Source organism: Ascidia mentula, chromosome 3 (genome assembly GCF_947561715.1).
Source record: "Ascidia mentula chromosome 3, kaAscMent1.1, whole genome shotgun sequence".
Lineage (NCBI taxonomy): Eukaryota > Metazoa > Chordata > Ascidiacea > Phlebobranchia > Ascidiidae > Ascidia > Ascidia mentula.
In genome coordinates, this window is record NC_138568.1 from 13295029 (window position 1) to 13319513 (window position 24485).

Consider the following 24485-nt stretch of genomic DNA (forward strand, 5'->3'; position numbering starts at 1 on the left):
GTTGAAATATTGAATGGGTTTGCTTGAGATTCAGCTTAAAACTGTTTGCTACAATTACCAACAATCAGTTTTGGCTCTTCTGTTCCAATTACTAACTTCAACAAACTGCCACATGTGGTTCATTTTAATTCATTTACGAAAAAACAAATTATAAAAAAAATTGCTTGTGCAAACGTTCTTTAATTTTATTGTGTAAGAAATCGACCAGTTTTAATTAACCACCACATATATGTAAAAAATAAACACAACAACATGTTCAATTAATGCCTTTCTTCTTTTTACCCATTCCTTAAACTATCACATGACATTATGCATTTAAATAATGAGCATTTTTACAATCAATATGATTTTTTAACAAAACATTTTTTTTTACTTTAAAAACTGTTACAAAAAAAGTTTAATTGATATTATTGTTACGAGTTTGGTGTAAAAATGAAATACAATAAGGGAAAAAATGAAATAAATATATAAACCACATGGTTGAAAACAGTTTCCTGGTCAAATCACACTCAACAAAAACAAATGGTCTGCTTTAAAGCCAATACCAAAACATAATAACATTAAACAATAAGTAGCTTCACAGTATTGCAACCCTAAAGTACACAAGGTCTTGCGGCCTTGTAAAAAAAATTAAAGGGCTGAATTGCTTATTGCTTCAACAGCAAGGCGATCAGCCATCTCATTTCCAAATTCTCCGGAGTGACCATAAACATGTTGAAATGATACTTTTACATGTTCCATATTTTCTAACATCGTTTCAAATTCCACCTTATGTATAACTGGCTTGCCATCAGCTTTTATCCAATTCCGTGACCTCCAACCTGGGATCCACTTATTCACACAATTTATAACAAACATTGAATCTGTTCTAATCTGTAATGAAGATATGATGATATATATACATCTTTTTCTCAAGATTTTATGTAAACTAATGGCATGATTATACGTTGCTTGGGGGTACATTTTTAGTTTTAAGTTACATAACTATTGCTTTGCATAACTCAGTGAGACAACATTATCAGAAATGCTGTGTTAAATGTTTGGACCATTAAAGGCTTTTCAATTATTTGTTAAGCTTATGACAATTGTATCAGTAATGACTAGTAAATAGTTGACATGTGCAGAATTTTATGTTACATGAAATTTTGTTAAAATCTTTCCAAATAAGGAATACTATTCACAAATTTACCCAGAATACTGAAAGCAAAAAGGCTGACCCACATAGCATATAATAAATACATGTGAATAACAAATAAAATTAAGTTGAATTTTAAAATAACTTGAATAACTTGACTTTTTATAAAATTGAAGCAAAAGAGCTATGTAACCTATAAAATTCATTGGCAACCTTACAAGAATCTTTTCCAATTTATTTTCTCTGGCCTGTTTGATGCAAGCATTCACAGCAGCTATCTCAGCTCGTTGGTTAGTTTGAATTCCTTTCAATTTGCAGGATAAGTTAAGTGGATGATTTAGGCCCCACCATACACCATATCTATTCAAATAAAAAATAATTGAACTTGGAAATTATGCTTATGTGTATTTTATCTGTTTATACCCACCCTGCTTTACAGTTTCTTTTTCCATTTCCTGAACATGCACCATCGGTGTAAACAACTTTCAGATTTTCTGCACAAAACACATATAAACATCCTGACTTATATAGTCAAACTTTTTTGTTGGTAAAATAGCACGATGACCTCCTTGTAAAACATTTCTCACTGATAAAAAATAATACTTTGTGGTAGGGATGCACCGAAAGTTCGGTTTGCCGAATTTATTCGGCCGAAACTAAGGTTTTCATAATTATTCGGTTTCGGCCGAATATTTTTGCAGAATTCGGCCGAAACCAAAACTTTTTTACTGCATGCAACGCTCGTACGCAAAGTTTAGTATATATTAGAATCATTGTTCAAACTGTGCGATTGTTTTCGGTTTATTTGTTTATTGTCACCGAAATGTTAAAAATCAAATTTAAGCAGTTGGAACAGCAGTCTCGGTTATTCTTTAAGTGCCAAAAAAGGCTGCATGATAAGATTCGATCCAATCTAGCACATGTTTTTTTTTTTAATTTATTGCGTTTGAAGAGAAGGATACCAAAATTAGTTTCGGTTTATTCGGCCGAATTTATTCGGCAACTTTAGCCGAATATTCGGTTTCGGCCGAATAAAAATATTGCTGTTTCGGTGCATCACTACTTTGTGGTATCTATAAATGCAAAGTTTATTTATTTAAATGAAAAAACATTACAGTAAACATACCCTCTGTGTCCGAAGACTTTGCCCTTTTGCAAGAACCTTCAGTACTTAAAGCAAATTTTCTTTTTCTGCATTTGTTTGTACTAGGAGTTTCTTCCGTCTTGCTATTATTTGCTCCAAATCCATATTTTGCGAACTGTTGTGCTGCTTCCAATGTAGTAAATTTCTTGTATTTTGCCCCCTTAAAACCCTTGACGATTGATTCACATTCACCCCAACTATTAAAGACACCTTGTTTCCTACCAATGTGAACTGCATAAAATGATCCCATAATCAATACAAGGCAGACACTAAAGCTAGAAACACACAAGAATATTATTATGGCAGTGTGAGCATACAAATATAAAAAAATCATTTAAACAAAATTTGTTGCATACATTTAAATCGATGAACAATAGCACAAAAAATATTTCAAAAAATACAAAATTCATCAATTTCTACAAATCTTTTACAACTCTGGGTAAAACTAGATTGTCCCAAATGTTCACTTTCACACAATAAGGATTTTTTGCCTTGATAGTCATAATTTGGACTCTTCTGAGCTTAACATGGGTTTCAGTAACACCAGACACCAAATCAACAATGTCATTTTCCTCTATCTACAAAAAATATAAAAAATTCTCACTTAGGCTAAACACTAATGAACTATGCATTTACCTTTATGCTTTTCATTCCAACTCTTTTCTTATTGACTCTAATATTAGCTAAGTAAAAATACTCATCCAATCTACCCTCATTTGTTTCAAAGGCATGCTGCAAAACTTCAAACAGTTTTAAACTTTTTACAAATAAAAAGCACTCCTCTGAATTAGTTTCCAAGTTGGCAGAGCAGTAACCTTTTCTTTCCAATAACTATGAAAGAATTAAGTAGGCCAATTCAGACGTTTTGTACCATCCAAATTAAATTAAGCAATATGCTTACTAGTTCAAAATGGTTAGAAGTACTAGTTCTTGAAAGAAATTTGTGCATCATGACGTATTCAGGCTTGCATCTTGGTGTGTGTGTTAATACGGCAACAGACCTTTTGCAATGTGTGGTGGCAACATGTTTTATGCTTGCCAGATAACGAAGTATTGTGGTTGACTTTAACATTTCGGTCAAATACTTCGAAAAACGCGAAAAGCACGCAGTGGCGTGTTGTAAATAGTTTGAGAAAAGCGTTCAACGTACCGCAAAGCACCAAGAATGAAGATTCTCAAGAAATATGGGCATCGGGATCACATTACATCATTTGTGTAAAATTGTGTTTAGTCATGCGTAACTAAGATCTTCACCAATGAGAGAGAAGTTCAGTAACGGCGGATAGATCAACAGACAAAACAAACAGTTTTTGGTTGTATCGTTGCACAGGGCTTTGGTATCTTTCATTGCAAACATCGTTCGTCTAGTTTACCCTATAAAGAATAACGGTATTTTAAAAATTGTTACTGACGCTGCCAGGCACATTTATTGCTAAATACTGCCCTTCTGGCAAACTTTATTTCTTTTGTAGCTTTTTTTCTTCGTTTATTTGCCTCAACTTTATCCATATTGCTTAAATTACGTTTCTTACCTCATAAGGAAGGCTGCTGCATAATAGCCGAAACGTCTAAAATAAAGTTTGCCAGAAGGGCAGTATTTAGCAACGGTATTTAATTAATGTTAATGTTATTTAGCGTGATAGCCGTTGAGACAACTAAATGTATGCTACTTTAATTTTAGCTGAGATATGATTTTGTTTAAGATGCTCTAATGATAAACCCAAATCTTGACCTGATCTACAATGCAATATCATGCCATTCACAGATAATTTTAAACTAGGCTACAGAAATTTGCAAATTTTTATTTTAGCTGTTGTCATTTATTGTTACAGGGGAGATGAAAGTAATAAAATGTTAGAATCTGGTGTTTTAAATTTAAGCAAACATTTTTTGTCTGGTGATAAATTGGCTACTTATCTGCATAATATTGAAGGTGAAGCCATACACACAATAATACTTGATGACAACTACCTTCGAAAAATTGAAATAGGTCTAGCGACCCCTGAAAATGTTATACAGGTACAAAGCAAAACCATACTGTGTATTGTTATCAGATGTGTAAGACATGTGTTTTAAAATCCTTACTGTCAATCAAAAAGAACAGTTTGATCACATGCATTTTTTTACAGATATCGTTTGCAAAAAATCAACTTACAAAAACAGTCTACATTGATGCATTCCCAAACTTGAGAGTTTTGAACCTAAGTTCAAATTTATTAATTCAGGTTATTTTTGTATTATGTAGCCTAATTGCCTAAGGATACAAAATGTCAAACTTGTGTTTTAACTAATTATTATTACAATGCAATTATTAAACTCTTGCGTATTTTTGGAAAAAGCATAAAAACAAATTTCACTGGAATATCCTTCATGTTTTGTGAATAATTAATATGCTTTGTACATGAGTGCAATTGTGTGTTTTTTACCATTTTCAGTTAGTAGCAGTAAATCATCTCCAATATCTGGAATGGATTAGCTTATCTGGAAATCAACTGGGAAATATTGACATACTCAATAGTTGTCCAAATCTTGTTCATGTTGATGCTTCCGATAACAAATTAAATCAATGCCCAAACTTAAAAAAGTGGGTTGCAACTTTTATTTTTATTTGTTTAAAATACATTTCAAACTCTTTAGAAGGTCTACTATTCATTCCTTACCCTTGGTATAAAATTGTTGGGATTTTAGTTCATCGTAATCCTCCCTACAATATTGTTGAACATTTGGTTTTGAATTTGTTTTTATAACCTTCAAACAAATTTTTAGTTGTCTTAACTTAAAATATCGCCTTTGGCTTTAAAGCCATTGCAAAACAATAGTTGATGAATATATCTGCTTCATTTACAGCATCATGGCAAGTTTTCACCTAAAATGAAACTACCATTATTTTCACACTCACATAAATTACCTAAACTCTAACTGCTGTTTCAATGATGATGTAGAAACCACAGTGTGTTGATTAGTATTATATATTTTGAATATCTAACAAGGAAAAATGTTTAACAGCCTAAAGAAACTGCACACATTGTTACTGCAACAAAACTTATTGAACGATCTCAAACTTGTTTGCGAAAACCTTCCTGGAAATGTACGCATATTATCATTAGCAAACAATCAAATTGCAGATCTAAATCAGGTAGTTGATGTAATTAAATAAATATTGTTAATAATATATATACACTGTATATAAATATCATTCTCATACTAATGTTTTATGTAACCTATTTAAATTTTCATTTTCCAGACAGGAAATATGTTTCAGAGTATGTTAATTTAGGGTAATGCAACTTTTCTAGTCTGTTTGCCTGATCAAATTATAAGAATTATTTGTTACAAACAGAATTGGCAATCCAAAACCTTGACTATGTGATAATACTGCATAACAATGTTGTTAATTTATCTTTAAACTCTAAATTTTAATATTGTGGCTTTAGGTCAAATATCTTGCTTCACTGCCTGCCTTAGAACAACTGTCCATTACAAAAAATTCTTGTATTGATCATTTCTGTGTGGCAAGCATCTCGTCTATGCCCACATTCAATTACCGCCCATTTATAATCAACTGGTGCAACAACTTGTCAATATTAGATGGAATTCAAGTCTCTCAAAGGGAAAAGTAAGTTACCAAATACAATGTTTATGTGATTTTTTCTCACAAATAAAATCACAGGCTAAAATGTTTAAAACCACTTCTATTTTAGTATGAAAGCAGAGTGGTTGTTAAGTCAAGGTAAGGGACGGTCTTTTGAAGTTGGGCAACATGTTGAATTGACTGAGTATCTTACTTCTGTGTCCCCATATCTCAACATAAGTTACAAGGTAACGATTATATTCATATCTTATCCTTATTTGATTTTTTCAATAGAAAATTCTTTTGCATACAAAGTAAGGAAAACTATTTTTGCAAATTGTTTGACTATTAAAAGAATAGGGAAGCTTAACTCTACCAATAAGTTATTTGATCTACATATCAAGCTTCTGTTAACAAAACCTGTGTGTATCTGGTTTCAAGTTGTAACTTACTTGTTTTGCTACCATCTGTTGTTGCTAACATCTAGTGGGCTTTCTGCTTTGTTTGATAAACTCAGTTTGTTGCTACTTGAAGTTTTGAGAGCTCTTGAATAGTAATTAAATAACACATCAACTACTGGTAATAATTTATTTTGTGTAATATGTCGTATAGTCAGGTTCCTTTCATACTTTGAAAGATATGTATACTGTTTTGAACAAAAGATTAAAAGTCATAGCTAGATATTTAGCTTTTCTTGAAAATGTGGTAATTATTAATTTTATGTATGGTGTGAATAAAGTGAAGCAATTGTTTAATTGTGGATGTATAACAAGGTTGATGAATCAGACGATGAAAAAATGGACAAAATTCTAGAACAGAAACAGCGATTTGTCGTGAAACCAAACAAAAATCAAAGTGTGTTGTTGTTATATAATTGTTTTTTTGTAATGAAGTTGTACTTACATCAAACTGCATTATTTACAGACAAGCAATCCAGTCCGACAAAAAAAGGCCAAGATCAAACTACCGACATGGAATTAACAAACTCCAAGTGGGTAAAATTTGAACGTTAATAATTGGTCCAAAATGTTATAATTGTTTACAGACGTTTTTGAATGATAAATGATTTCTTGTTTACATGGGGTGATTTCCCAGTTTTATTGAAATGTTGGTTTATTTAGATCCTTATCAGAACGTGTGTCAGATGTTGAAAAACGACGTAGAGTTCAGGCGTGGTTGGGAAACACTTCAAACACACCTGACATAAGTAAAGGTTCTAGGAAGGAAAAGAGCTACCATGAATATTTATTTGATGGGTTTCGTTCACGTAATAGTGATCAAAAATCTTCTCACAGTGATATGACTATAGAAGATTTAAACACAAGCACAAATCTACTTCTCTCAGAGTCGGAGTTCATAACAGGTTTGATCTGTTTTGAAATATTAATGTCCTGCTTAAATTAATGTTTTATGTATTTAGGAGAGGACTTGCCTCAGAATGCAGCAAGTCCAATGAAAGTTACTTCTAAAAAAGTTAAAGATCCAAAACTGAAACAATCAAAAAGTAAGTTTGTAAATTGTTTTATTTTTCTACATATATATATATAAAACTTTTGTGTATGTTGTGAATATGTAAAACTTTTTGTAAACGTATGATTTTCAGTTAATATTTATAAATAAACTTGCAATTTGTGAAGTGTTCATGCATGTATTGCTTGGTATGTATTTTGTTAAATTGGTGATTGTGTTTTGTGCATCCAGACCGGCAACTCAATAGTGGCCATGGATCATTAAGTCTCATTCAAAAGCATTATGATTCCCCATCACCAGAAAGCTCAGAAAGAATGACAGAATTACCAAACAATAAAATTATGAGGGAGAAGCCTCTTCCCAAACCTGTGTCATGCGATCAAACACCAACAGTGGGACGGACAATAATCCACACAAGTAACCTCCATGCTGGTAAGATTCCTCTTTTCTATTTACAATTTTATGTTTAGTGTTTTGTTAGGAAGCAAGTAAGCAAAAATTTAATTATAGACTAAATATATTTCAACCTGTTTAGAGAAGGAGTATTTTGCGTGGTTTTCAGTTTGAAAAAATTATCTACTGTACCAAAAATCTGTTGAATATTTAAAATTCACACATAATGTTGTATTTTCTTATCCACTGTCTGAATTAATTACACCAAAACTTAATTAAATTGCATAATGTTGAATGTTTTTGTATTAATATCTAATATAAAATCAAATTATGTACATAAAAATGTAAATATAATTCATAGTGCAATTTAAAAAGATTATGAGATTCCTTTAGATTAGCACATATTAGGTAGCTTAGTAATGTGATAGTGGTTGTGTTTTATTTACGTAACATATGATAAATAAATTGTTCAACATTTTGAACAAAATTGGTTTTAAGAAGTTGTATTAGCAAATGTATAGATGATGCAGTGAAAAAAATCTGATAACATTTGTAACCAGCAATTATGATAGGTGAGATGGGCATGCCAGTGAATTTCAAAACCGACATATCTTTCTCTATGTCAAAATACGAAGAGTATGAAATGAGGCCGATTAAACCACTAAATACTGACTTGCAACTTGAAATGTACGGCTCAACCTCAGCAGCGAGTCCTCATACATCAATCAAACGACCTCCACCACTTAAGAAAAATAGTGGAATCACTTCAAAGCATGCTGTAACTGGTTTGAAAAAGAGGTTAGTATTAGGTGGAGATGTATATGGTTTTGCTTGAAAAAACATGATTTCCTTTAAATTATTTGAGTCGTACTGTGGTGTTACTTGAGTAATTGTGGAAAATCTGTTTTACTGATTTAGTCTGATCATATTTCTGTTCAGTGTTGGTTTAAACAAGGAACTTTCCACACCCATTCCCAGAAGCTCGAGTAAAAAACAAAGTAATGTTGGAATGAAAAAAAGCGCGATAAAAAAGGAAATCTACAAAGGTGTTTTGTTTCTCCTTGATTTTGCAATACAGGAGTTTTATGAGAATTTTTCTAGGCATCAAACCTTCTTCAACTCATCGTAAAAGACAACAACAACCGATATCACGCAGGGAACCTGTGAACTCGATTGGAAACACCAAGCGCAAAAAGACATCAGAAATATCAGGTGGTAACACTAAAAAAACTATGTGTTGTATTTCAATTTTTCAGTAATAAACAAAAAGCAAGAGTTTTAAATGACTTTTATTTTAACCAGAAAGAGTTTTGGTAAGCCAACATGATCTTATTGATGAAGATCAAGATGACACAACAAGCAACAGGTAAAAGTGTTCTATTTCTTTGAATCAAAATAGAAAATATGTAGAAAGTATTTTGTTGTTTTTAGATCATACACCATCAGAAGACATGGCAACATAGAAACATGCAATAGAGAAGAATTTTATTTTGACAATCACAATTTTCCTACAGATGTGAAGCATGTCATGGCAGCCACTAAAATACAGGTTTTATTATTTTTTTGGCAAATCTGATGCTAATTTTAAATGCGGTTTTAATCAACTTTTGCAGGCTGCTTGGCGAGGTTTTATTGCAAGATGGAAAAATCCAAAAGTAATAGAGGTTCGTCATGAACTTCGATGTCGAAGATCAGAACAATATATCAGGTTCAAAATATTTTAAAAAAACAAGTAGTTTCGTTGATAAAATTTGATCTGTGAAACTCATTTTAAACAATATTTTGGATTAGTGCACATTCTTTTGTGTGTTATGCTATATTTAAGGGTAAAATTTTCAACAAATAAAATTTTCTTGTTTGTTACTTTGTGTATGGTAAATACTTATATTGATATGTCATGTTTTGCAGTCTTTTATGTCACGAGTTGCAAATGCTGAAAGAGAAACAAGAGGCTGAGAAAAGAATGAGAGAATTACAAACTGAAGCAATTCGATTTATGTGGGCGCAAGTAAGTTTTATTTATATTATTTACACAAACAATGTCACAGTATTATTTTTTCTTATGCTTACGTTTAACAATGCAAAACATGAACAACATGTTCTACGTACATCTTGTTGGTTTATTCCCAAAGAAAGGTTGTAGATATTGTGTTGTGCACAGTTTGAAAAAAATGCTGTTTAACAATTAAACACCTGAAGTTTGCCCCACTGTTATACACACACGAAACACATCAAAAAATAAACTTGAATATAAATAATATAAATTTGACATGTTCTTTTATTTCATTGTTTGGAATTATTGACAGAACAATTGTTTGTTTCAGGGACTAGACTTACATGTTTAACTAACCAAAAACATTTTAAAAAAGATAAGACAACTTCAACTTGATCAAACTACAAACAACACCAACAACGTGGTTCCATCTGGCAAGATTTGTCACAAATGCAAAACAAGTCATCACAATCAACTAACCTGTGACAAAAAGTATGTGTCTTTAACAAGATATGACACAACCTGTGAACCTTTACTAAGAAAAATTTGGCAAAAAAAACAATATTTTATATGTTAGCTCGAAAACTCGATCGCCAAGACGATCGCCCAAATCCTCATCACCTCGCAATGTTCTAAAAAGCAAACAACTAAAGAATTCTCCACAAAAAAGGTAAGAATTTAAAAATTACATTTTGTACTCACAACCCACTTCCATGCTGAATAAAAACTGACTGGTGATACATGTAAAGTGACATTAATCCAATTTTAATCAAGGTAAAGTGTTTTCTGTTTGTCCAAAAAATAATCAAATTATCGAGAAAGGTCAATTTTTTTAGGTTTGTTGCTGAAAGTGAATCTGTTGTTAGTTCAACATGTGAGGAGGAAACTTTGGTTGATTTTCCAAACACAACCACAAAAGTATGTTAATGTTTTGTACAAATATGTAGGTCGACATGAAAGAAAAAATTTGAGATGTAGATTTGTGTTCATGCAAGGACTGCATTTTTTTCTTGTACACTTCGATAAAAATAAACTAAACCAATCACCAGTATTTCTAATGCTAATAGTTTTTCCAGAAGGCGGATGTATCTTGGAAAGATGACGTAGATGCAAGAATCTTCCATGTAAGTAGTCAGATGCCAACAACATCTGTATCCTCCATCCCAAAAGATCGAGTGGACGACACAGATGAAGGAAGAGGATCGTTAACAACTGATGTTGATGGGTAAAAACAGTAATATATTATGGCTACTTTGCAAATATTGAATAGGTCCTAATTTGTTTCTTTTATTTATATAGTTTTGTCACTTAATATATACAAAGTTAGTTGTTTGGGGGGGGGGGGGGGGGGAGGTAAAAATTGATTCCATTCATCATTTCTGACATCCTTAATAATGAATTTTATTAAATTTGTTTATTAAGAAACCAATCTTTTTAGAATTCAAAACAGTGATAACGAGAAAAAGGATAACCAGGAATTAAAATCAACTGTAGAAAAACTACAGCAGCAGGTTTGTCTTGAATACATTTCATTGTTCATTGCATTGTTCGTATCCAAATAACAAAGATATCTTTTTAATGGCTAAGTTTGTTTACTTCTTTTAGTAAACTCCACAAAACACTTTTCTCATTGAACCTTACATATTATAATCAATAGAATAGTGGAAATTGCTATATTTGTACTTCAATCCATGTGAGTTAAAAAGTTATTTTGTATTGTAGGTTTTACAGCTGCAGTATGCGTTACTCAGTTTCTCGGATAAGTTGGTGAATAACAGCATGGAAAGTGAAAACATGGAGACAATTCCCACTATACAGGTTTATTTCTTTCTTTTCCAATATAAAAATTTACACAAGTTGCTGCAAACAACCTTAACACTTTGTGAGGAGAAAAAAAGAAATAAAAAAAACATTTATGACAAACAACTATTATCACAATGTTTAAGTATATTGTTTATGAACCTAATTACGATTGAAATGTGAAACCAGGTTAAATTCACAACAATCTTTTAATATCCTTCTCATTTTATATTCTTGATAAAAATTAAAAAAAGAACCTGCTGGTATGAAAGAGTAGTTAAGCATATGAGCCAAATTCAGAATAAGTGAGCAGTTATTTTTTTTTTGTTTAAATAAATGGCATTTTTTATTTAGACAATGTTAAGTGAAGACAGTATTCAAACCGAAGTTTCTGTGCAAGAAGTTTGTGATATTCAAGTAGAATGTTTGTCACCAGAAGTAAATGGACTGGAAGAAATTGATGAAACAATAATTATCAGTGCAAGAGATGATCTGCCGAAAATATCACTTCAGGTAATGTGATGTTTTTCAATGGGGATTAGAATTTCCTGATTACATGATCAGTCTTGTCAATACCTACTAAAAAACATTTGAGTTAAAGTAAGTACACCTCATGTTGTTAGGTTGTCGACATTATTAACAATATTTTACTGTTTATCTGTTGAACTTATAAATTATAAGGTATAATAGATGGAGTTATTTTGTGGTTGCAGGCAATACTTGTGGCATTGGATTCTGCTTTGCTTGAGCAGGAGCTCTGGTCTCTTTGTGAACAAACCTGTGTTGCTCTGCTCAAGAGAAAAGATGCCATTGGGTAAACTTGGAACACTTGGAACCTCTACTTATCACTTTTAAACCGTAAACTTGTTTAAAAACAACTTGTTTTGTGTAGGTATGTTTCAACAGAAAACCTGTATGTTCGAAAAGATGGCGTTGTTAGTATTGATGATAATGTACAACCAGAAAACATGGATGAATTGTTTATTGCCCCAGAAGTTGCTTCTCTTGGTGAAAAGGGGGTCAGTTTTAAGGTACTGTATGAAAATAATTACAACATTCGTCATATATTTAACCTAGTTTTAAACAATCATGTGATTGTTCATGACAGGGGTATAGTTACATTAAACATTGTTAGGACTCCTTACATATATTATTAAATTTAATGTGTTATATCATGCTTCATGAACATAACAGATTAACAGTACTTTTTGTCTTGTAGTCATCAATTTTTGGTCTCTCTGTAACTTTGTGGGCAGCTGCTGACTTTCAAATGAAGGATGAAGAAGCTCCAAGTTTATCTCCACAATTTGAATCACTTCTTGTTCTCATGTCACATGACAAATGTGATGAGAGGGCAGATATTAAACATGTACTCAAGGTAATGCTCAAGATAATATCTATGACAAGCTACATGATTTCCTTTCTTTTCATGTCTTCTTGACAACTTTTTATTTTAAATAAAATACAGTAAAAAAACTTCTTGTCTCATTACTCATTGGTGCATTGTTTAAATGTACAAAATGTGTTCATGATGTAATTGTTAAGTTATGTTTGTAGATGTGTGAGGAATATCACTCGAGAACAAAGAGCAACTCACTTGAGGCTTCTTCCTCACTTTTCCTGGAAGCTAGCGATTTTCGCCAACACAAAAAACGTGAAATTCACACTAAGTTTATGCAAGATATTCTCAGCACTGGGAGACAAAAGACCAAAGCAGACTTTGTCAGTAATGTGGCTCCTAAAATTAGGAACTTCTCTCTTGCATTGAAACCGGTAAACATTTTTTGAATGTTTTGAAAAACTTTATTTGAAGATTTAAGTATTTTCTTTACCTAACTTCCTTCATACTTTAGGTTGGTGAAAGGAAATTGAGAGAAAAATCATTTTCAGAATTAACCCCACATGAAAAATTGATGAGTGAAATAGAAAGTGGAATGCAGTTAAAGAATTGCCCGAAACCCAAGATGTTTACAATAAAAGATTTGTTTGAAGGAGATCCAAGTTTGTTGCAGAAGTTAAATATTTTACCAGGACAAAGAAGGAAAAATATAAAGGTGACAATTGCTTTTGTAATTACAAACTAAATTATGCATTTTCCAATACTTTCAGTAACAATGGTCTGTTTGCTTCCATTTTATGTTTAGCAGAAGTGTGAATGCAGGATCTAATTTAACTTAATTGAATTGAACAATATTTTATATTTAATCATACCTTCCACAAGATAATTTACCTGTTTGCACACATTGTTGGTTCAGGCCATGCAACTCGCATTGCGACGACAGCAACCAAGTGACCCAAACTCACCCCCTCGTGCTGGTGTTCCAACACCACCGAGAGCTTTGAGGGCAGAAGTGAAAAACAACTCGAAACCACCCCATATGGAATCAAGCAATGAAAATTGTAGTGTTATTTTAAGGTGGCATGCAGCACGTGTTTACGATAAACAAGGAAATGATATGCAGAGTGAGGCAATAATTGGATACAGGTAATCAACACAGATGTGGTTTACCTACATGAACTGTTTTATTATTTACCAGTTGAAACTTGTCTTACAGATGGTGACTGAATTTTTCAGTAATTTACTTTTGAATATTGTCAATTGCTAATGCATGTAGAATGATCATTTATGAGTAAACTGCAGTGGAGAAAAATATGTCCAGCAATTGTTGCATTATTTTTTTTAATTTTCAAATTTACCACTTGATAGCAATTAGGCACAAATCATAACTACATCAAGTTTCCCACTACTTTCCTGTTTGTTTTTACTTTGACCTTTTGTTGCCATACTAGATCACTTTATGTTCGTGCAGAATATATGTAAATGGTCAACCGAAAGGAATGGTTGCTGGAACCAAAACTCGGGCGCTGTTGGATGGTTTGCACAGATCATGTGAATATAAAATTCATATTCATGCAGTTGCCGCCCTTGGAGAATCTGATCCATCAAATGTTGTAATTGTTTACATCACACAGCCGGACCACTCCCTTTTTAGACCGAAAGGTATAAATTAATTTTTTACTTCTTTTAGTAGGTTTGGTTTTTTTCTTGTGTTTTGAAATTCAAGCGGAAGGTTACTTTAATATTAACATGGATTTTTGCAAAATTTAAGAATGCAAAGTTTTTCAAAAGTGTAAGATGGACAACTCCCTACGTCTGAGCAAAGGAATAGGCTGTTTTATATCGTATACTAAACTAGTAAATTCGAATCCAAAGTACTGAACCTCGTTCAACGTCTTTTTGGGTTAGGTGCGAATCGTGGCGGTAATATGTAACTTGTACATTATCACAAACTTTAAACTGTTGCATGCTCTGATCGTATAGAACATTTCATTTGTCTAACGCAGGCCGTAGGTGGGTTAGGCCTGTTTTGCGTCTTCCTGCGTTGTTTTATTCCATTCTTCTCATGCGTAAATCCACAAACTATTTCCGATCGCGCGTGTCCACTCAGAATAAGATTAAACCCCTGCCTCGGTGTGCGGCGTTACAACTTACTTACCAAGATATTTACGATTTACCTTAACAGCCGATAGAATAGAAAATTTGTCTGGTGCTAATTTTGCAAACGTTCGTAATTGAAATGTTTGACAAAAAAATACGTTACTGAGCGTGGTCGCGTGAAAAAACAGTCATGCACCCATTATGACCATATTGTATTACAATATATCATGTTATAAATGCAGTTATTCTGTGTCCTACTTAACATTTTCTGTTAAGAAACACAAGATGACAGTGAAGCAAAACCGATGATGAAAAAACAACATGAAACAAGTAATATCGATGATATGGAAAAAGAAAGACAAAAACATCAACACCATCTCGCCAAATCCTTGCTTGGTAACTTCAAGCACACATATCTTATGTCAAATGTAGTATGTTGGTAAACAAGATTGCTTTAATCGATTTTTGCCAAGCATCTTTAAATATGTCATACATTTGCCATGACATTTTTAGTGTTAAATTGGTAAATTAAAAAAATGGTATTTTGTTTTGTAGATCCGTGTTCTGTTCCTAAACCCAAAGTGAAAATATGCGCAGTTTTTCCCAAAGGAAAAGATTTGAGCAAAAGTGAAGATACATCTCCCAGTTCACGCCATGATAAAGAAATGCAACAAAATTACGCTTCAGTTGGTAGGATTTGAGAGATTCAAACACACTTTATGTTGTACTATCTGCACACAACTATTCTCTGTACTAAATACAAGTTTCAAACTTTACTTGAATTATGTTTATCACATAGTTGAATAATTCTGTGGTCAGTTGAATGAAGTTAACGTTATAAATCATCACAGGTTCTCCCTTAAACAACTCGAGTGATAGTTGGACAACTGCAGTTTCACACGATGAGCAAAACAAATCAGGTAATACATTTACATTCTATTCAAAAAAGGTTTTTTATGGTGACTATTGTTTACCACTACCATAAAAAAACATTTATTTAAGAACCTATATGGCAATCAAACAAAGGAAATCCTGTTTTCAAGGTCCTCTGCAATATATCACCTGCTGATTGTTCTATTTTTGTTGCTCTTTTACCCCTAATAATGTCTAACCGGGGGATCAAATAAACGACTGAAACGAATCAGTATTCTTTAAATATAGCCTAAAGTTTGAGCTGCTTTTTGTTTAAGTTTTCTACAGCACCCGGCACCAAGCACATGATTTAAAACGCCCAAATCCCCAATAAATGGCTTAAATTCGCCCTAGCAACAGCACATGCATTTGTGCTCAGCCAACCATGAAATTGAACCGCATGCATCACCAATTGCTCTGTGACTTTGTCCCCCTATTGTGACAGAGGACGACAAGGTGGGCATTTCCCGCCGGCGAAACTTACTTTAATAGAAATTCCAATATGCGTTGTTTATTTCTCACTAGTATTCTACGTTGTAAATATAATTTGCGATGCAAACCACAACGTACAGTTTTCAACTGTTTAGCGAACAAGTCAACAGGCGATGGTGAAGACATTGTTGATCGTGTTTTACGCCGCTATGGAATACAAAAAAGTGTTCAAAGCAACAACAGAGCAAACGGAGGCAATCAGCAGATTGTAACATCAGAGACGACAGAAGACACCACAAGAAGCAGCATGTCAACGGATGAAGATGGTGTTGATTCGCTTGCTTCTGATGACGTACACAATTCTCAAACAAGCAACCGAACTTCTTTAAGTAGTGCAGATAATATAACACCAAGATCAAAAGCACTACTTGATCAGTTGAAAGATGAGTTGCTCATGTAGTTTATTTTTTTGCTGTGCAAGTGTTTTGTACTAGTTTTATCCCGATAATATATCAGCTTTTTTTAGATTGTGTTATATAAGTTCCCCTCAATTGTCATGACATGTAGATTTATTAAAATACCTGTTGTATTAAAAACAAAAGATTATGTTTTCTGCTTGATGTACCAGTGGATGAACTACAATAGAAAAGGGATAAGATTGGTTTATTTTTTTTGAGTAACCCACAAACTGTGGAAAATTCATTGTCTGATGTTTTTCACAAACTTTAAATTGTCAAACGAAAAGTACAAACCAGCATTTCCTACATCACATGATTTGTGTTTGGAAAAACAAGTTGCAACCTTGCTCAGTGCTATACAATGTATTATAAACTTCTGTATCCTAAATTGACAAGAATGCAATGGCACAAATGTACAGAATAATATTACTGCACAACGTATATATGTCAGTCCAGAAGACTCCCCAGAAAACATATAATAGAGTTTGTGCAGTTGCTTTGGTAAAAAGAACCTCACTAAAATGCTTTAAGTTACAGCAGAAGTCAGCCAGGGTGTGTTTGTGGGTGGTTGATAACAACATTACAGTTAGTATCCATGGCTTCACAATCCGCCTGTCTGCACTCAGTTACTTCAGTACATGGAGTTTCCACCATTCTGGTCATGTTAGCATTAGATGTTCGGGGACACTCAGGATGTACAACTTGGAAAGTACAAAAATCACCTTGCCCATCAGCCGATGAGTATGATGTGGTTGAACACATACTTGGACTGCATGGTTTGTAACACACACCTGGATTAAACAAAAAAATTGATCAGATCCGAATCAAAATATATGATTCTTGACATTAGCTTATAATCAAACAATTAAATTTCAAAACTACTAATTAGCCAATCACATGCAGATGGTGTGTGTAAAAAAAATATTCAGCAACTTACTTGATGAGTTTTCATCATCATCGCAAACAACAACAACCTCGGTAGAAGAACACGACAATGGTGGAAGATTTTCACATGGAAGTTTTAACAAGCGTTCAGCAAGTTGTTTGGCACAATGCGATTCATTCTGAAGAAAATGTTATTTTAATTTCTGACAAGCTAGAATTTTGTGAAACCACTGTTTTACACAATTTGTATACCCCAGATATTTCATGACAATACATTTTAAACAAACAAAAAAAAGGTTTTACTTTAAAGTATTCCGCCATTGAAGCGACAATATGATCTGGTGGTTTTCCTGCAGATTCATTATCATTAACTTGTTGATTTCCATCATTCTCTTTGGGTTCCATTCTGCATGTCTTTGACTGTAGATCAAATACCTATGAAAATAACAACTAGTTATTGTTCATTTTCAGCTTTTTTATGTTGGTCTTCCAAGTGAATGTGGAATTTGGGTTTTATCAGTGGTTGTAGAAAGAAGTTTTCCTAAAATGCACGAAGCTAAATCAGAATTAAGTTTCACAACTTCATAAAGTTAAAATGTGTGAAACAAATGCCAAGGTTTCAGCCATGACAACTTTCCACAGTTTGCAATGTTCCTGCCATATACCATAGAAGGCTCTGTTTTGATTATTATTTGATGTGGATTTTAAATCTTCCCAGATATTTAGTGTAATAAAAATTAAAGTTAGTAACCTGCTGACATCTTGTTCGGAATAAATCCGCCAGGTGTAACGCACCTTCACGAACACACCTCCTTTCTCTCATTAATTCGTTGTGTGATTTATGTAAAGTTTCAAGTTCACACTGTAAAACAGCATTAAGATTAAAAAATATTTTGAGATTTTTATTTTTGTCACGCCTGAGTGGACCTGTAACGCTCTGATGCAATCCATTTTGCGCTTACGACACCTCTGTGCAGCAATGCGATTTTTTCCACGTCGGCGAATTTCATGTACTGCATTTATCTGCGTGCAAATGTCTGTGATGTTGAGCTATTTCCAATGAGTACTTTACATGTAAACAGCACAGTTGAAATTTTTAACTGACGACGTTAACAGTAAAGAAACAAGGAGGTTTAAAGCAAAAAAAATCGAACTTGTTGCAGGTTAAGGTTGGGGTGCTTGCTCAACAACTCCTGGAGTTCGTTTCTGGGGAGTTTCGTGATGTCATCAATTGAAAAAGGCAAGACAACATCATTTTGTTTTTTCCCTTTGCACATGTTTGCAAGTTGGCTGCATTTCCTACTGTTTGCAAAAGAAGAAGTTTGTGAACATTTTTGACACAGTAACCTCTCAGCTACTTTTTTTGCAAATAAAGCAAGTTTTGTTGTAAACCCACTTGGGCGTAAAAAATGCTGACTCACTCGACCAAAGGGTAAGTGGGCAAAAAAATTGTCAAACCAATTTAACCACTGTGAAGCTTAAACAAGGTTGTTTGTTTTCAATCAAACAGCATTTTAAAAGAAGAATTTAGAACAACAAAAAATGCAACTTACTACGATTTCTCATGATCTTCATCAGTGGAAAGCGCTTCATCTGTATCAGAATTGTAAGTTGAACAAAGCAATTTGCTTGAGTTTGAAGCAACAGGTAATGAACTCCTGCAAAGAATTTACATCTAAAAATAAATAATATTTTAAAAAATTGACCAAAGGTAACCTGGGACATGGTTTGGTGTCTGCCATGTTAAGTCTCTGCTGCTGCAAAAAATGATGCAAAAATGCCTAAAAAACACAACGGGTTTGTATTTGTGCTTCATGATTTAAAAAAAAGACATTAGAATAAAAATTACCTGGTTTGGATGTGGATATAAAACATTTTCCTGTCCGCGGTCACATTTGATTGGCATTGAGTGTGCATTACCTCCTAAAAGTTATTTAAATATAATTTTTTGTGTTTATAACCAAGACACATGCTGGATGCCAGAAATTTTGCTCTAGATGAAATGTGCTCAAATACAAGTAAAGCTATTTGTAATTTACACATTTCTATCTTTAAACTTCATTTATATTAAATAAAGCTTTCAGCGGAATTGTTATGCAAATAGCAAGTTATCCAATGCAGATTGAAATTTGCCTTTGAAAACTCAATTAGTTAGCACAAAAATAATATCTCTATCTACTATTCATTTCATACTTAATTTACGAAGTACAATGTTGAAGATATCAACTATTTTTCAATTTGTTTAACCTTTTCTTTATTACCTGATGCACAACTTTTGAAATGGTTTTGTAACAAACCAAAATGTAGTTTGGTAACTTAACCCCCCAACAATGTTTATTTGATGTTTACCTGCTGTTTGCTGAGTGGAACAAAACTGCTTGCTTGTATCAGGAGAGTTTATTTGATGTTTTGGTTCCAAACTTAACTGTGCCATCAAAGGACAATCACCTTTCCAATTGGCAGGATTGGAACATCCACTTTTTTCTCCGTCAGTATCAGCATGCTTTAAAATTTTCAATTGTTAAAGTTTAAAACAAACAAGGTAAAAGAGAATTAGTTAAAGAAGATACAATGTTATACCAACTTACTGTGGTTGTTTGCTCATTAAAGCAGCATTTTTTTGCTGAACCTAAAATACAAATGATATAAGTGGGTTTGTACTCTATAGTGAAATGTGGTAATTTACAATAAAAGAATTGGTTTCCATTTAGCACAACTGTCTGTATGTATCACATTCTGGTCATGTTTCATTACCATGCATATCAGGCATAAAAAATAATCAGATTATTGAAAAAGCCTACATAGCAATTATTTTTTGTTGACCGTTGGTACACATATTACCTTTCGTGTCCATTTTTTCTGGATCAACAGTTGGTTGACAAGATGAGTGGGCAAGTACTTTTCTAAATACAAAAAAAATAAAATAAAAAAAGGAACAGAGAGTAAGCTACTCGCAAGATAAGTTCACAAACATATATGTGGATACCTAGAAATAGTGCTATTTCGACAAGCATTGGCACCTTCAGGGCATTGAGACAGTAGACCATCTGATGCTTCTTGTACAAGTTTCTAAACAAAAATTTTAACCTTAGGCTGCAACCACAGATGACAATATAGTGTAAGTAGATTATCAGCTATACAGGAACAATTCAACCTTTTAACATGTATTACAAACCATTCTCAGCAAACCACAAACTTAAAAAAAAATATGCGAGTGAAGAAATATTTCTGCAATTTAGTTTGATACAATGTAAATCAGGATTATTGCCACAGTATTGGCTGCCTACATCCTTAACACAACATCAGAAATCAAGAGGATTTTGATAGGAAGCATCTTTTCCACAACAATGATCATATTTACAATTGAAAACTTTTACACTTATATATGTGTATGGAATTACACAATATCCAAGATTTTTATTATGTACACATGTTTCTTATTCTATGTATTTGATATGTATACATATTTTCATTGCTACTTAAATATTCATTATGAGGTACTGAAATAAACCGATCCTTGGATTTTGAGGGTTCCGTGAATTATATCATAAACTGCCACGATATTGTGGCATGGCAATACATTTGGATTAAAGTCACCATACCCAGTTTAAACTACTGATTGATATTATGGAAAGCTTTACCTCCTTTAGCAGATTGAGGCAAGCATATTCCAGGTTTTTTACATCTAGTTCACGGGCAGCAGCCAAGACATGATCAATATTTGATCTGCTTACAGTTAACTTTGAGGTGTATGCAAATTCCAAAATATTTTCCATGCCAATCCTGAATATAACAAGTTTATAAACCAAAAGATCAACATGACTTTACCATAACTGTTACAAAATTGATTGTACAGAAAAGCACAACAATTCCACAACAAAATACCTGGTTATACTGCTTAACTCCAACACAATGTTGTGACTAACATTCGCAGGATCTGTTATAATGCTGTTGAAGTAAGAGCTACAAGCAGCTAGGACAGCTTTGTGTGCTTGCAGTTCAATACCCTAAAATGTAAATAATTTGTAGAATCATATGTTTTTGCATGTAAGGGTATTACATTGAGAATGATAAACATAAATTTGGGTCCAAATACAAAGTGAGTTTGAGACAATAGGCTTTTAAATCCACTATTGAGCAAGGGATTAAAAGCAATGTAACATTTTATGTAGATCTATGTAAAAAAGGCGTATTAAACCCTTTTATGTCACAAATGGCTGCACAATGTCGGGAGGCATTCCAATGCAAAACCTGCTGACTCACAATGACCAGCTGGATCAACTCAAGCATTCAGTCAGACAACAGATGGTGGAGAGATTATTTGCACAGACAACATCCACCCAGTGTAATTATGTTAGTTGTATGCTTTTAACTCACATCCACGATGACAGTCATGTCACACAATAATCCATTCTTGCGCTGTTCATTTAATGTTGCAAGTACATTTTGTGCATGTATGTTTGACTCATAAACATACTGAGGTTGCACTTCTGAAGTAGTGGATGTGGTTCCTGGAAAAGTTTTAAATCCAGATATGTTACAAGTTATATCAACTGAGCGACAAAAATTAATAAAGATGTTATATTTAACCATGTTTTACATTTTGACATGTGCTTTACCAACACAACATTATTGTAAAGCTAAAGACATGCTTTTGAAACAGATTGGAAAGTTTGTAATTTGCACATTTTTTCCAGCACCCTTTATTGCTCAAACACTTCGTGGATTATCTGAATGTTTTTTTGTTCTGAAATGTTTTAGCAAATTTATTTTGCTCCAATTATCCATACACGCTCGCTCAATACAATTTTCCAATTTGGCTAACCTGGTGTGGACGTATGTGACACAATAACCGTAACTTCTGATGGTGTTGCAGTCATAATGGGCAAGTTGGAATATTGAACTTTGTCCTGAAGTATTGAGAGAAACACTACATAGCAAAAAGGAAGAAGCCCTAATTTTATGAAAGATCTGTTAAAGCAGTTTTCAGAAAGTTTTAAATAATTCATTTCAACTATGTCCAAATCAGATATTTATGTCATATATTCAACACTTTAGTAATCACAAGGGCAAAATAACATATGTAGCATTGTGTATAAGCTGCAGACAGATGGTCACTGTTTTAACCTAAAAGGTCTCATCAGTGCAGCTGGTGTGACTATAAGATGACTTTGCTGACCAAACGGCCAAGCAAAGACTTCCACTTTGTGGTGACTATACAATCACCGTCATCCGTTGGGCACCAAACTAGGTGCAACCAAAACGGAGAAAACAAGGTGGAAACACTATGGCCAAGCAAAGCTCAACCGATAGTGCCGTCAGGCCCCATGTCACAATAATCATATGATAAGCAATGTGCACCTAGTTTGGTGCCCAACGGATGACGGTGATTGTATAGTCACCACAAAGTGGAAGTCTTCGCTTGGCCGTTTGGTCAGCAAAGTCGTCTTATAGTCACACCAGCTGCACTGATGAGACCTTTTAGGTCGAAACAGTGGCCATCTGTCTGCAGCTTTTACACAATTCATATTATTGGCTCCACATTGCTTATCATTGGTAGCATTGTTCGAATGGTGACAATTAACATGTTTTCTTGTATGTGTGGTCATTAACTTAAAACTACATTTAACATTGTCTGGCAAAGGTTTGGTAGTATCAGATTTGTGTGTTACTGTTACAAATGATATCAATGATCCTAAAAAGTTAACAGTCCAGATTTTAATTAGTCTACCTACATTTTCATGTTTTAATGGTTCCCCTTTTCACAAAAATAAAACAGCAAGAGAATTTCACAAAACTCATGTAAAAACTATTGACATATACTACTGGTAACTATTGACATATACTAAAATCCATTTACAAACTTATCAAAGTTCAATCATTTTACTCGTATTTATTAAAATATTGAATTCCTTCAACGCATGCTGGCTAAAACAACATGATAACAAAAAAGGTAAAACTCAAGACCGCAGACAGCGAATTGTGGCGAAATTGACAATGAAGATATTCCTAATTAACACTCGACATGTTTTCATACTTCCTAAAACAAAAATTACCAACACCCACTACTATGAAAACAAATTTGCGCGCACTTCGCTTCGTCATTCTCGCCAGTGAAGTTTCGCTGATTCAGGTTCCCGTGCACAAAAGCAATCTTCGCACAAAAGCTATGCGCCAAGCGAAGTATAAATAAGGCAACCAATCGCAAACCTACTTAAAACATGCTATCACAGTTAAAAAAAAAACGTGCAAATATTTTAAATTAAAATCGCAGATGGTTTTGACATTTATATCATCCTTTATTGAACTAAATTATTTCTGAACCGACTGCATTGTTTTTTGCCATTATTGCATAAACTGCGTCACTTTTTTCAAGGTTTTCATCGATATGTAACCCGAAGGACCACTGGTAAAAATTGTGATTTTTTACAGATAAGCTGCAGTGTTAAAACCTATAATTTTATAGAAATCGGGAAAATGACGTTTCTTATGGGGGGTGCCTACTGTCTCAGGGATATATGACACACAAAACATGTTGACGAAATACGAAAAAGCCTTGCATTTAAAACTATTTCCTAGAAATGGAACAATAATATTTTCTAAGACGTTAATCAACTTAAAATAAGGACAAATCTTTGACATACGGACGGCCTTTATCGATACTTTAATTTGTGTGCAAGGCGCAATTGTATTTTGATAAACTTTCTTAAATAGATGGGCAACACAAATTGCGAAATAGGCTGAGGTATTTGTAGGTCTATGATATTGTCCTGGCCCGAACCCCTGTTCAAAAAATAGAACAACAAAGGAATATGAATCTAGTTTCAATAAAAAAAAGTTTAGGGCCATATAT

The 24485-nt window shown here is 33.2% G+C and overlaps 4 protein-coding genes across 6 annotated transcripts; 1 reads left to right on the forward strand and 3 right to left on the reverse strand.

Annotated features, from left to right (window-relative positions):
* Window positions 1-122: 122 nt before the first annotated feature.
* Window positions 123-2694, reverse strand: LOC145894272 (ribonuclease H1-like). Its single transcript, XM_082982808.1, has 4 exons — window positions 2262-2694; window positions 1563-1629; window positions 1354-1495; window positions 123-873 (listed from the first exon to the last, which is right to left on the reverse strand). The coding sequence occupies exons 1-4, from the start codon at window positions 2611-2613 to the stop codon at window positions 631-633; spliced, it is 804 nt and encodes a 267-aa protein (XP_082838934.1). The 5' UTR covers window positions 2614-2694; the 3' UTR covers window positions 123-630.
* Window position 2695: 1 nt separating this feature from the next.
* On the reverse strand, window positions 2696-3471 carry LOC145894273 (uncharacterized). Its single transcript, XM_082982809.1, has 3 exons — window positions 3181-3471; window positions 2916-3110; window positions 2696-2857 (listed from the first exon to the last, which is right to left on the reverse strand). The coding sequence occupies exons 1-3, from the start codon at window positions 3349-3351 to the stop codon at window positions 2696-2698; spliced, it is 528 nt and encodes a 175-aa protein (XP_082838935.1). The 5' UTR covers window positions 3352-3471.
* A 645-nt stretch (window positions 3472-4116) lies between these two features.
* On the forward strand, window positions 4117-16897 carry LOC145894213 (uncharacterized). Of its 3 annotated transcripts, XM_082982715.1 has the most exons (37): window positions 4117-4298; window positions 4409-4504; window positions 4715-4863; window positions 5286-5415; window positions 5714-5895; window positions 5981-6098; window positions 6624-6680; window positions 6780-6841; window positions 6972-7213; window positions 7271-7330; window positions 7561-7752; window positions 8274-8511; window positions 8653-8759; window positions 8815-8925; window positions 9022-9079; window positions 9145-9262; window positions 9327-9421; window positions 9622-9721; window positions 10083-10198; window positions 10284-10376; window positions 10543-10624; window positions 10783-10931; window positions 11145-11217; window positions 11429-11524; window positions 11761-11769; window positions 11861-12019; window positions 12220-12320; window positions 12399-12537; window positions 12726-12884; window positions 13064-13279; window positions 13360-13560; window positions 13762-13991; window positions 14317-14507; window positions 15222-15341; window positions 15501-15635; window positions 15797-15865; window positions 16445-16897. In XM_082982715.1, the coding sequence occupies exons 1-37, from the start codon at window positions 4131-4133 to the stop codon at window positions 16747-16749; spliced, it is 4926 nt and encodes a 1641-aa protein (XP_082838841.1). In that variant the 5' UTR covers window positions 4117-4130; the 3' UTR covers window positions 16750-16897. The 3 variants fall into 3 exon arrangements, with proteins under 3 accessions (XP_082838841.1, XP_082838839.1, XP_082838840.1); XM_082982713.1 differs by lacking the exon at window positions 11761-11769 and having other exon boundaries at window positions 6624-6705; window positions 6775-6841; window positions 7271-7354; ... (1 more) ...; window positions 8286-8511; window positions 9016-9079; XM_082982714.1 differs by lacking the exons at window positions 4117-4298; window positions 4409-4504; window positions 4715-4863; ... (2 more) ...; window positions 5981-6098; window positions 11761-11769 and adding an exon at window positions 6327-6429 and having other exon boundaries at window positions 6624-6705; window positions 6775-6841; window positions 7271-7354; ... (1 more) ...; window positions 8286-8511; window positions 9016-9079.
* A 38-nt stretch (window positions 16898-16935) lies between these two features.
* On the reverse strand, window positions 16936-22599 carry LOC145894214 (transcription regulator protein BACH1-like). The gene is made up of 17 exons (XM_082982716.1): window positions 22458-22599; window positions 22010-22143; window positions 21518-21639; window positions 21274-21415; window positions 20619-20701; window positions 20474-20535; window positions 20221-20261; window positions 19982-20135; window positions 19482-19555; window positions 19349-19413; window positions 19186-19290; window positions 18787-18934; window positions 18560-18655; window positions 18384-18494; window positions 17936-18067; window positions 17685-17811; window positions 16936-17538 (listed from the first exon to the last, which is right to left on the reverse strand). Exons 1-17 carry the CDS (start codon window positions 22510-22512, stop codon window positions 17291-17293), a joined length of 1899 nt encoding a protein of 632 aa, XP_082838842.1. The 5' UTR covers window positions 22513-22599; the 3' UTR covers window positions 16936-17290.
* Window positions 22600-24485: the final 1886 nt, after the last annotated feature.

Bases quoted from the DNA above. Each gene is read 5' to 3' on its own strand.
- LOC145894273 (XM_082982809.1), bottom strand. From the start codon at position 3,351: ATGTTAAAGTCAACCACAATACTTCGTTATCTGGCAAGCATAAAACAT. The intron at 3,111-3,180 runs GTAAGCATATTG...ATTCTTTCATAG, and splicing joins CTTCTAACCATTTTGAACTA to TTATTGGAAAGAAAAGGTTA. The intron at 2,858-2,915 runs GTAAATGCATAG...TATTTTTTGTAG, and splicing joins TTGGAATGAAAAGCATAAAG to ATAGAGGAAAATGACATTGT.
- LOC145894213 (XM_082982713.1), top strand. From the start codon at position 4,131: ATGTTAGAATCTGGTGTTTTAAATTTAAGCAAACATTTTTTGTCTGGT. The intron at 10,932-11,144 runs GTAAAAACAGTA...CAATCTTTTTAG, and splicing joins TTAACAACTGATGTTGATGG to AATTCAAAACAGTGATAACG. The intron at 15,636-15,796 runs GTAGGATTTGAG...AAATCATCACAG, and splicing joins ACAAAATTACGCTTCAGTTG to GTTCTCCCTTAAACAACTCG.
- LOC145894272 (XM_082982808.1), bottom strand. From the start codon at position 2,613: ATGATTTTTTTATATTTGTATGCTCACACTGCCATAATAATATTCTTG. The intron at 1,496-1,562 runs GTGGGTATAAAC...TTATTTGAATAG, and splicing joins AAAAGAAACTGTAAAGCAGG to ATATGGTGTATGGTGGGGCC. The intron at 874-1,353 runs GTAAGGTTGCCA...TCTTCATTACAG, and splicing joins ATAAATTGGAAAAGATTCTT to ATTAGAACAGATTCAATGTT.
- LOC145894214 (XM_082982716.1), bottom strand. From the start codon at position 22,512: ATGACTGCAACACCATCAGAAGTTACGGTTATTGTGTCACATACGTCC. The intron at 20,536-20,618 runs GTATCCACATAT...TTTTGTATTTAG, and splicing joins CGAAATAGCACTATTTCTAG to AAAAGTACTTGCCCACTCAT. The intron at 20,262-20,473 runs GTAATATGTGTA...TTTGTATTTTAG, and splicing joins AGAAAAAATGGACACGAAAG to GTTCAGCAAAAAAATGCTGC.